Below are 12,193 nucleotides of genomic sequence, written 5' to 3' on the forward strand. Positions count from 1 at the left end.
TTAGGGGGTGAGGATGCACATTTTCCAAAGTCTCATTAGCCATGATAGTTAAATTGAACCTCCATATTCAGATGCAGGAGATGCTAGGGACAAACCACCAGAGAGGGGTGCTGCCTTCATGCTCTTCTTATAAGCATGGCTATTTTTAGAAATAGGATACTGGGTTAGATGGACTCTGGAGTCTTATGTGCAAGATAAATGAGTGAAAAAGGGAGTCTAGAATATATGTTCAAGAGCATATCACTGACCCTGTCCCAGCATCACTGCATGTGCTGCCTTTGATGTATGGGTTTTCAGCTATATTTGCATAGGTGTTCTGTGCAGTTGGGATCCCTGTGAAATTGGGGGCTCCAACTGCATGGAGAACCTAAATGCACACAATGGACCTCTTTTTGTAGGATGTGTGAGATTCGGAGCCAAAGCCAATGGCAAAGCCCTGATCCTCCTCCATCCATTTACCCTACACAAATGGAGAAGGTGTGAATAGAGCTTTCTCCTGCTATACTATGGCTGTTCTTATAGGAATGGGGAGATTAAGAATAGATTGTGTAGCGTTTTTGGGGAAAACAGCATGGTCTCTTATAAATACTTTGCTCTAACACACCCTTTCTCTTCCTTCCTTTCTTTTCATCAATACCTTCTAGTTCTTCCCTCTGTTGTGATCAAAATTATTATCTACCCCTCCCTTTAATTCATATTGCAGCCTCTTCTGGTTGTTCAGTTGTCTCCCATGCTAGGTGGTTTTGATTCTTCTTTCAGATATCATTGCTGCTATCTGTTCATCAGATCACTGCTTAAAGCAGAGCAAAGAGAGGGAGTAAAGTGGGGTGTCTGCTAAACTTGTTCTGTTCTTCAGAAACTAATAACTTCCATATTCTTAACTACTGTTGGCCTAGCTTAACCTCTCTGTTCTACATGCTTGCAGCCCAATAGCCTTTCCTGGCCAAGGAGGACAATTCTTCACTTAATATGGTAACATCTGCACTGTTTTACAATGGTGCTGCATACAGAAGAGGGACAAATACCATCAACAAAATTGCATTAGTCACCGGTGCACTAAATCTTATTTTCAAATGATAATTAACTTTGTCTCTGAAAAGTCCCCACCCCTCTACCAATAGCCATATTTATTCAACACTAAACATTCTACTATAGATACAGGACTCATATCAACATTAATAACATCTTAAGGATAGTGTTTATCCTTAAGCAGTTTTAAGGTTAAGCACTATTGTGTACCCATTAGCAAGTTTGTGATGTTTATGAAAAACAAAACAAAAAACCAGCGCTTCAAATTGTGTACATTTTAAGAGGCCATACCATAAACTTCACTTTTGATTGTTTTACAGTATAAAATTCTAAGGTATCCTGTTTGGTTTAAGAAATTTGAAAAGCAACTTATTTAAATATGCGGAATTATCTTGAGTTGTTCATACGTGAACTTAAAAGCCGTGCAACACAGGAAAATTAAGTAATTATGCCTCCAAGTTATTTACTGCAATTAAGCTCATTTATCATATGCAAATTAGTGCAAACTGGTCTCATTAGCTACTAAATTACTCAATATGAGCTGAACAATGTAGCACTCCAGTTTGTAATGAAAAATCCCTGTAGAGGCAAGCAGGATCAATTAAGCTAATTTGCATATGCAAATATATCATCTAACTTTTACTTTTCCCTATATTTAATCCTACATTTTCTGGTCATTCTTGATTATCTAAAAAGGATGGGGTCAATCACCATCTTCATGATATCTTAGTCATGCAGTTGCAACTAGAGGAGAGGTCCTGTACAGGTTGCTGCATTCTATGCAGACATTTAAGCCCAGTTTATCATAAGATTATTCAATAAAATATTTTAGCATTCATGCAGGAAGAAATTGCAGACTATCCAACCCCAAACCCCAATTTTAGCCAAAGAATTTTAGCCAAAAGTTGAAAGTGTGATATAAAGAGACAAATCCACTAGGATGTCTGAATGAAGTTAAAAACTTTACACTCATTAATTAACTGGTCTTTATTCTGAACAAGCTATTCCAATTATAAGTTCACCAACATTTTTCAGCTGTACAAAATATGCAATTTCATTTTCTTGTTTTATAAAAAAAACTTATGCCTTTTGCCCCAAAGCTGCTGTGATTTTCATTTTGATTGTATATTTGCTTTTGACTTACTTGCAAATATTCGACTGAGTAACACTGTCCTCCTAAAGAATCTAGATGTAAAATAATACAAAATGCTGTTTTATTTAATTTTTTTATGACAAATTTAAAATTAGATTCATCAGGTTGAACACTGGTCATTGGCTGTAATAATAGACAGACTGAATGATTGATTAGGTGGCTGTCAGCAAATTCATCATATCATCATAATGAGAGGATCTGTTCTTAGCAGATATTTATCTGTCTGTCTGAATGCATTTATACATGCAAAGATAGGTAGGTATGGGATTAACAGATAGGGAAAGCCTTCTCCCGAGAGAAAATCTTGGACATTCTCTTACGTCTGAAGGCAGTATGGGGAAGTTTTTTTAAAAAAATGTTTTTAAATGTTTTATTATGTTTTTATATATGTTGGAAGATGCCCAGAATGGCTGGGGTAACCCAGTAAGATGTGCGGGGTATAAACAGTAAAATTATCATTATGGAATGAGACATCCTTATTTTCATTGGATAAATGTTGGACGATATGGTGAACAATGGGAGACAGTCCTATGCGAACTCTTTCCAAGTTCGGAAAAGCTGTTTTGGAATAAGAGCAGATTTATTGATCACTGCTGGCAATTAGGGTGGTGGGAGTGGTAAAAGAAAACCATTAATGTCTGTGAGAAGTTCTAGTTAGGGAGAAGTTTTGAGTCCCACTGCAAAGCTTCACAGCAGTGATCTGCTCCTGGGGCTGGAGAGCCATGCAGCTGTGGTGGAACTGGGTCCATTTCATTGGCAGAGCATCTGCTTAGCACATATAAGGCCTCAGGTTCAATCCCCAGCATCTTCAGGTAAGGCTGGAAAAGATTCCTGCCTGAAATTCGACAGAGCTGCTGCCAGTAAGTTTAGACAATACAGAGGTAGACAGACGAAAGGTTTGGTTCAGTATAAGGCCACTTCCTTTGTTCCCCTGCCCTCCAATCTATCCCCCTAACTAATTCTGCAAGAAGCTTCTACTCTCACACCTTGATCAGATGTAAGTGCAAGTTAAAGGAGGGCAGGCACATATGTATGCTGTAAAAGAAACAAGCAAAAGTCTAAAGGATAATTTGTGACATACTGTGCATAAGTTTCGTAGGCCAGAATCAACTTTCAGATAAATGATCTAGATCTGCAAGCCAATGAAAGAGCCACAATATATTAGTTAGTCTTTGAGATGCCATGAGACTCTTAGTTATACGGTGGTACCTTGGTTCATGAACTTAATCCGTTCCGGGAGTCCATTCGACTCCTGAAACCATTCCAAAACCAAGGCAAGGCTTCTGATTGGCTGCAGGAGCTTCCTGCACTCAAGACGAAGAAGCGTCAGAAGTTCGGCTTCCGAAAAACATTCGCAAACCGGAACACTTATTCCGGGTTTGTGGCATTCAGGAGTCAAATTGTTCGTCAACTAAGCCATTCAATAACCAAGGTACAACTGTATTCAGGAGCTTGGGCTCCAGCAGGTTTCCCTATTGGCACCATTAAGTTTCTGTGCTTTGCTACAATCTGTTATATAGCATGCTAAAATAATACACAGCATTTTCAGATTCTCTTTATCAGTTTGCATCCAATTATTATGTCATCCAGGTTCTTTTTTTATTGTTAGCCTTCTCTACATGTCACTTAAAAACCTTTGGGTTTTAAGTTGGATAAAAACTAACTGGAGCAATTTTAGATGTCCAGTGCTGTCCAGGAGGCCACTCCTTAATATATATTAGGTATAATAATAATGGTAAGGTAAATACAGAAAAAACCCACCATGAAATAAATCTAGCTACCAATATAGATGATAAAATACTTATAACTTCCCACATTTCAAATGACACATTCTATCTTCCTCTAAAAGTCTACAATAAACACAACTGTAAAGAAACATCAAATAATATTCAATTAAAATTCTATCATAATCATCTGAGATGCTTCAATAAGGTCAGGATGAACAGTACACATTTTGTAAATAGCACTCTGATGAGTTGTATACAAATCTAATTTAATTAGCACTTTCTGAATCTTTGTAATGATGCAAAATATGGGCACAATCCAAGCTCTTTAAGCACTTTTAAGTGTTGCTGATTTAACAGCACAGAGGTAAGCAGCTCGAGTTCTCCTATTGAAATCAATGTGGCTTAAAAGTAGCAAACTTCGGCTGTATTGTACCCTATATGTTAATACATTTTCATAACAAATTAAACAGATTACACAACAGAATGACCTGAAAGCGTTAGCTTATTTATCTTTTCTTAGATATCAACAAGGTAACAATGCAACAAAATTCCTGTGCTATACACCAGACATCATATGCAATCTTTATATGTTTGATACGATACATTATCATGATCCGCTGGCAGAATAAGAGCATGCAAGTTAAACTTGAACCAAGGTCACACAAATAACAAAATCACTTAATTCACAATCTCAGCATCCTAGAGAAACTCATGCGGCCAATAGTTTTGAATCATTTTTAAATTGCCTCTAAACTTTTCTCTAAAGCCATAATGAAGCTTTAAAACATGGACATTACTCATACCGGTTCTGAAAGCTGCAGCTGCATAATGCAGGACAACAGTTTCCCCATCCTATCAGTTTACAAAGAATATTTCTTATTGCTGATATGTTGTCTCTCTTATCTTAAGATGACATTCCATTTTGAACAAACTGATTAAGCGAGCATAAGCTTCTGATAAACAGTGGTTATTTTCAGTGCAGTAAAAGAGCCCATAATCAAGTTAATTTTAAAAAATATCTTGACTAGCCTGACAAATTATGCCCATTTTGATCCTATTGTTTGGATTGTGATTCTGTTTAGGCTTCTTGTGTCATAACAAAACCGCAACACATGCACAGCGCATAAGCATTTGATAATCTGTTTGGCACATACTACCTAAGAATGTCATGAAATTTTGGGGAACACCACACTGATTATCTAGTACATCTAAGATCTAGAGGACATGCTATCTTCTAAAGAAAGATAACTATCATTTTCAATGTGACAGTCAACAGCAGTAAAAAAAGAGAAAAAGGTGCTGGAAAACTAAAAACAGGAGGAGAAAATCAAAACTCAAAATGTGAACAAGACAAAAAAATATAAAAATTGTTTTCACAAAATAGTGATTTATACTTAAACAAATGCACACAAGCATTTGGGGAGCCAACTGCTACTTCACAGTGCAATACGACTAAGTTGTGTGAGTTCTAAACCATTACAGCACAAATAATACTTGCCCTCCCTCTCTCATTAACATTCTTTCAATCATGGCTTTCTAAAAAGAAAGAAAAAATATGAATTTGTAAAAAAACCCAAAACTCATCATACAAGCCGCAATAACATCACACAGTAGCCAAATAATTGACAGAACTCTTAGATCTCGTTACTAAGTATACTTAACTTTCGTTTTGTTTTGTAAAGCCATTGTTTTTACCTGTAAAATGTGGCTTCCCAAATGTGACTCAAATACTTCAGTGGCAAGTGCACTGGGGCTTCTCCTGCGCTGGGCACCTATAACTGAATAAAAAAGCAATTATGTTGCAATCTCTACACATTCAGTCACAATGCATCCCTGATCTGAGACCAATTTATTGTATGTATTATTCATTAAAACGTTTCGTTCAATCTCACATTTGAAAACCACTATTAAATAAAACACTTGGGGGGGACGCCACACAGCTCACCAGAACCCTGGTTCTCCACTTGCCCCTCAGTGTGCAGGGATATACCTACTGGCAGCACAATTGGTCGTTGCAGGGAATGGGTCACAATGTGCATGTCTTCATATCCTTGTTTAGATCTCTTCCTCTGCTTGGACATATTGGATGAGCTCCTGAACTCACGGGGCTTGGCACAGCAGTGTGGGAAGCTCAAAAGGCATGCAGAAGTATAGATCTCCCATTTCCACCCTGATGATGTGCTTATGTACACGACTGTGTGCGCACAAGGAAGAGGGAGTTGTGGGGAAACAGAGCTCTATGGGGGTCCCCCTATGCCTGAGTACTGTGAACATACAGGGAAGAATCATTATTGACAATAATTTCTTGTTAAGGATTTGGATTGAAATAGTGAGATTGAATGGGGGGGGTTTCTAAGGGTCTAGGATTTGAACAGTCTTCTTCTTCTTCTTCTTCTTTAAAACAGAGCCTTTGTGTAAAGGACTCCATCTCAGGGATCACACCAGCAGAAATGTTTTGAGGACAGGACTGAATTAATGGGAATATGCAATAAGTCCAAATAACAGTATGATACATGTTTTGCAAGTCTATGTATCCAAAGGGATCTGTGGATGTACAAAACATTTCTAAAATCAGCAGGGATGCCCTCAGACTAAGGGTCAAACTCTATGCAACATTAAACACATGCTTGATAATGTGTGTCATTCTTTCATTAAAACAAACAAACAAACAAACAAACAAACTTTAAATAGTAGCCATGGAGAGGAATGAGACAGACCAGGATTCAAGACAATGGTGTTTGAGATGGTGAGCAAACATTTCCTCCCATGATGTGGTCTCAGGGAAAATTCTTCCGCCACCAAACCACAATTCAGCCTGGAAAAGAAACAGTGGAAATGGCTGCTTCTGTCCCATGCCAAATAACAGCTGTGTGTGCGTGTTTGTGACTAAAAGCAGCCACAATGAAAGAAACTCACAATACCAGACAACACATTTAGTCTATAAGTTTCTTGGTGCTAATATAACCTGGGCATTGTCCCATCTCTTTGTTTTATCACGGCTACATATTTTGTCTCAACCCTGTGTCTTAAAAGCCAAGGATCTAGCTCCCATATAAAAATTAGGGCCAGGAGTTTTTAACTCTTTTTCTGACTGACAGAGAAAGCAACCAGTTGCTTTCCTCCTGACTAAGGCTCATATTTGCAAAAGGAAGATGGATCTGGCTGGAACATAAGTTGAGTGGCAACTGCAGTGGTGGATAGGGGAAGAATTGAGTGCTCTGTCTTGATTTGCACAAAACAAGCAGGGCCAGGATTTTAAAGACACAAGGTTGAGATGGAAAGTGCAGTTCTTCCCCGAGTTGAAATGAATGTCCTTCTGAAGAACTTCCTCTTTCCATGCCCGATGACACTGTAAAGGCTGCTTCCTCTCCCACAAAAAAAGGAACAACACAGGGTGCATTTGTTCAAAGCAAATCAAGTAGGTGAGTAAGGCTTGTCACTTTGCTAATCCCAACAGCTGTATGTATCTTGATCAGGGTGGGGGAAGGGGGCTGCCAATTTTCTTTCTAATTTCACACCTTCATTTCCTATGCTTGATGCGTTTTCCCAAACTGTCTGTTATAACCGTTCAGAGAAAGATTTATTCAAAAGCCAGGACAGCCAGAATGCACAAGAAGAAACAACATTTCTGGGAGTGCTGATGGAGAGAAGTGAAGAGAGCTGTGCACCAAGATCTCTTGCAACGTCAAAGAAGATGCCATCACACAATGCACAGCTCTCAAAACACACTGTCAGAGAGTTGCCCTCCCCACACTGAGCATCCTGAATGATTCACCGCAAGAAATTTGGATCCAACCTCTTGGAACATGTGGTGCATCCATTCGAAGCTGCAAAACTGCTTTGATCATACTACCAGAGTACAAACGTGATAGGAGCCTAGTTTTGATGCAGCACCCCCACATTCAAAACTATTTTATTTCCAAGTATTAATTGTGGTGAAGATTTTAAAACTATATGCAGTGGATCATTAAGGGGTGCGCAGACAAAGAATAAAACATTTTATTACAGAGTTTGATTTCACGTGATCCCCTGACACTGCATGAAGACACAAAACGAGGTCACAAACAAAGGAAGTTTGCTCCTTCACCTTATAGAGAGAAGGGAGACTATGGCTAGCTGGGACTCATGCTCAGTTAAGGACATAGAGCTCTTACATGTGTGGGCTTCCACTTCTGTGGAAAATATATGCTTACAAACTCCCTTGGCAGTGAACAGAAAAGGCCTTGTGTGGGTGGAGGCTTCAGGTATTCACTTTCATGTCTACAAGGAATTCCTAGACCCAAGTGAAGGTTTCTAGCGTGTGGAATGCTGTTCTAATGGAATCTAGTCTTACTACCAAATGTTTAATTACACAACCCATATAATGTGTGGCACTTAGCAGCAAGCCCAAACATAAATGCACCTTATATAAGCAGGAGTTATTGTAATACATAATGTCTTGTTGGTACCAGTCTGATTATCAATCAATCCAGTGAAAAGAAATTTTAGAGCAATGATTTGTAATGCGCTCTATAATATCAAACGTCAAATCTGATCTCTGCACACAAAGACATATGACACCTACTGACAGGAGACTGGGGATATTGGTTTAGAAGTGTAACATTACGGATGTTACATGTAATTTCTTTGCAGGAAGCATTGCACTGTTTATATTGAACAACAAATTTACTGCTGGAGTAAAGTAATAGCCAGCAAAATTAGAGATGGTGAACCAACACTTTGTGTCATCTTCATCTGCACTTAGAAAGGAAATCAAGGTCATATATAAAACCAGCTCAGTCTTTCTATTTTATATAGGAGTATTTATTGAAATAGTACTTTGGGAGAAAAACAATAGATTTTTTTAAAACGTCAGAATCATTCATTTCATAGAGGGGCTGAACAGAAATGTCACAGTAGTGCCTTGTTTCAAAGTAATCTCTTTCATTTTGTCTTTTCGCTCTACAAGATGATTTCCACTTCTCTGATCTTGAGTCATTTTGCTCTTCCCTGATTCCGTCACTCATCCCCCCCCCCAAAGATAAATTAACTTCTGCAGTTTCAAGCATTTTTGGTGAAGTGCAACACAACTTCACAGCATATTAAATTAGATTTAGTAGGGTTGCCAGACACGAAAACAAATGGCCTTCCTTCCCTTTTCAAGACCTTTCACTATAAACTCTATCCCCCATAAGAAAGCATTAAAAAAAAAACCACAGTCAAAGAAATCCTTTCTTCTTTTGGTTTGTTGAGAAAACCTCCCAACACTCTTTTTAGTTGCCTGTGGAAACTGCATGTTTGTTTAGGAAAGCTTTCACTCTTTTGATACAGCAGTATCCTGGGAAGGATGGTAGGATATTAACATCAAGCCTGAACACTGTTATAGAGCATCAGACTACACTAGCTTGTAAAACAGAGAGACCTAAATCTGTTGTCTTGATACCCACCCCCCTGCTTCTGATCCCTAAGGTTCATGTTTATGACATTTGCAACATCTGCTACAAATGCTGAGGTAAGTCAGGCACAACCTTATTACTTCCAATCTAATGCTCTCTTAATCCACAGGGCTTTTGTATGCCACAAGTATGTCAAGAACCACAGGATCTACATGGGGAAGGATGCAATACATGCATTTCAGAGATTCACAGTCCATAAAGGCATGTTGCAGTTTTAAAGTCCTTTTAAATCTACTGTCCCCTTTGACCACAATTCGTCACTCCCTCTAGTGCACGCCCCTCACCTCAAAAATAAAATAATTATTACAGATATTATGACATTTCGAGCACACATGCCAAATGCCTGTGTGGCATAATTTAGCTTATTACTGAAGGATGTCTTTTTTAAAAATGTTAATGACATTTTAGTGAAACCTTGTAAACTTTTGAAAATTTCGTTTTTTTAACAACTTGTCATTTTTCAGCTAGAATTATTTTGTTTATGTGCTTATATTAAAATGTATGGGTCCCATTTCTGCCCTTAGGGCCCCCACAATAGCATACAATCCTATTGGTGACGTGGGTGGCACTGTGGTCTAAACCACCAAGCCTTAGTCTTGGGCTTGCCAATCCTAAGGTCGACAGTTCGAATCCACACAAAGGGGTGAGCTCCTGTTGCTTTGTCCCAGCTCCTGCCAACCTAGCAGTTCAAAAGCATACCAGCACAAGTAGATATAGAGGTACCGCTGCGGTGGGAAGGTAAATGGTATTTTCATGTGCCAGAAGTGATTTAGTCATGTTGGCCACATGACCTGGAAAATCTGTCTGCTGACAAATGCCAGTTCCCTCGGCCTGAAAGCAGAGACGAGTGTCACACCCCATAGTCAAATTCGACTTGACTTAACCGTCCAGGGGTCCTTTACCTTTTACCTTACAATCATATTGAAAAACTGGGCCCAAACCAACAAAATAAATTTCAACAAGAATGTTGTACACCTAGGCAGGAAGAATCAGGTACACAAATATGAGATGGTGGACACCTGGTTTACCAGTAGTACATGCGACAAGGACCTATCTAGTGGTCTTAGTAGACCGCAAGCTTAACATGAGTCAATTTTCTTCCCAGCCTTTGTTGCCATTAACTTTTCAGAATATCACATTTATGTGTGTATGTTTTTAAAGACATTATGATCACTGACATCAGCTGAAATTTGTACTCTGGATTTTTTAAATAATAAGAAGAAGAGTTTGGATTTGATATCCCACCTTTCACTCCCCTTCAGGAGTCTCAAAGCGGCTAACATTCTCCTTTCCCTTCCTCCCCCACAACAAACACTCTGTGAGGTGAGTGGGGCTGAGAGACTTCAAAGAAGTGTGACTGGCCCAAGGTCACCCAGCAGCTGCATGTGGAGGAACGGAGACGCGAACCCGGTTCCCCAGATTATGTGACTACCACCCTTAACCACTACACCACACTGGCTCTCAATATTAAATATTTTTAAAAACACAGATGCAGCTAGGATGCATCAACAGAAGTATAGTGTCCCACTCTCTTCTGCCTTGATTAAACTACACCTGAAATACTGTGTCCAGTTCTGCACACCACAATTTAAGAAAGGTATTGACAAGCTGGAACGTATGCAGAGGATGGCAACCAAGATTATCAAGGATCTGAAAGCCAAGCCTTATGAGTGAGTTGGGTATGTTTAGCCTGGTAAAGAGGAGACTGGGGGGAGATATAATAGACATTTTCAAGTATCTAAATGGTTGTCACTTGGAAGGTGACTCCTTCGGAAAATGCTGGACTCTCCTTCCTTTTAAGCAGAGGGTTTAAGCAGGGGTTTTTAAGCAGAGGTTGGATGGCCGTCTGTCATGAATGCTTTAGTTGTGATTCCTGCCATGCAGGGGGTTGGACTAGATGACCCTCAGAGTTCCCTCTATCTCTACAGTTCTATGATTCTAAAAAGAGAATAAAAGTGGGGTCATGGAGGAGTATTTTCATACAAGAGAATGTGCCGGGCAATGCCAACCCAGGAGCAGAAGGAAGCAAAGAGGTACAGAAAAATAGCCAATATATGGAGATAGCAGAAAGGGGAAATGGATCAAACAAACAAATATTAAATCAAATGGGAGGTCATCTGAAAAGGGGGGTTTCAATGGAAAGTATGGAAATGTAACTATTGGCATGGCACCAAGAAGTGATGTACTACGTGGTTGTGATAGAGATGCAAACAAAGACATCACATTTCTACAAATAACCCCAAACCTCCCTTGTCATAAATTATCGCAACTTTGCTTCCCCCTTCTTCCCCCTTGATGCATGACATACTTCTTGATGAGCCATAAAGACAATTATGTCATCTACTTCTTGTCCATTATAACGTTTGGCTCTGTTTTTGTAATCGTCTATAAGAGTGCCTTCCGTTTGCCAAGAAAACAATCAAGCAACTGTTGATTGGAAACCATGCAAACAACCTATTATATAGCAGACTGCAGTATGTGTTTTACTATGTGAGAGGTGTGGTAAATATCTCTTATGCCTCCACTATCTTCAGGAGGCAGCGAACATCCACTACTGTGTCGTTGTAGTCAATGAACTTCTGCACACAATGAAATCCTGGTTTGATGAACCGTGATATATAGGAGTTCTGTCTACCCCTTTTGATCACAGTTCGCTCCTCCCTTTGTGCGAGCTGAGAAACAAGCCAGCAAGCCACAGTTAACCATACCTTCCCATTATGTTTCAGCCAGCAAACTAGGATTAATGGCTTTCCAGCAAGCCAGGACATGAAGCCGTAATTTAAAGCTCATTTACAAATCTTACAGATTTGGAAGCCATTGCCATAGTTTCCAATCCACATGTCATGGAA

General features: G+C 39.2%; 1 protein-coding gene across 11 annotated transcripts in view; it reads right to left on the bottom strand.

Annotated features, from left to right (window-relative positions):
• Positions 1-12,193, bottom strand: part of NPAS3 (neuronal PAS domain protein 3) — a 652,478-nt gene that overhangs the window by 347,412 nt on the left and 292,873 nt on the right. For all 11 annotated transcript variants that reach the window (XM_082213453.1, XM_082213452.1, XM_082213448.1 and 8 more), the window contains one exon: positions 5,605-5,687. In XM_082213453.1, coding sequence (XP_082069579.1) covers positions 5,605-5,687 — 83 coding nt within the window. The remainder of the gene's footprint in view (positions 1-5,604; positions 5,688-12,193) is intronic.

The sequence above is a fragment of the Podarcis vaucheri genome (assembly GCF_965113315.1).
Source record: "Podarcis vaucheri genome assembly, chromosome: 1".
Classification (NCBI taxonomy): Eukaryota; Metazoa; Chordata; class Lepidosauria; order Squamata; family Lacertidae; genus Podarcis; species Podarcis vaucheri.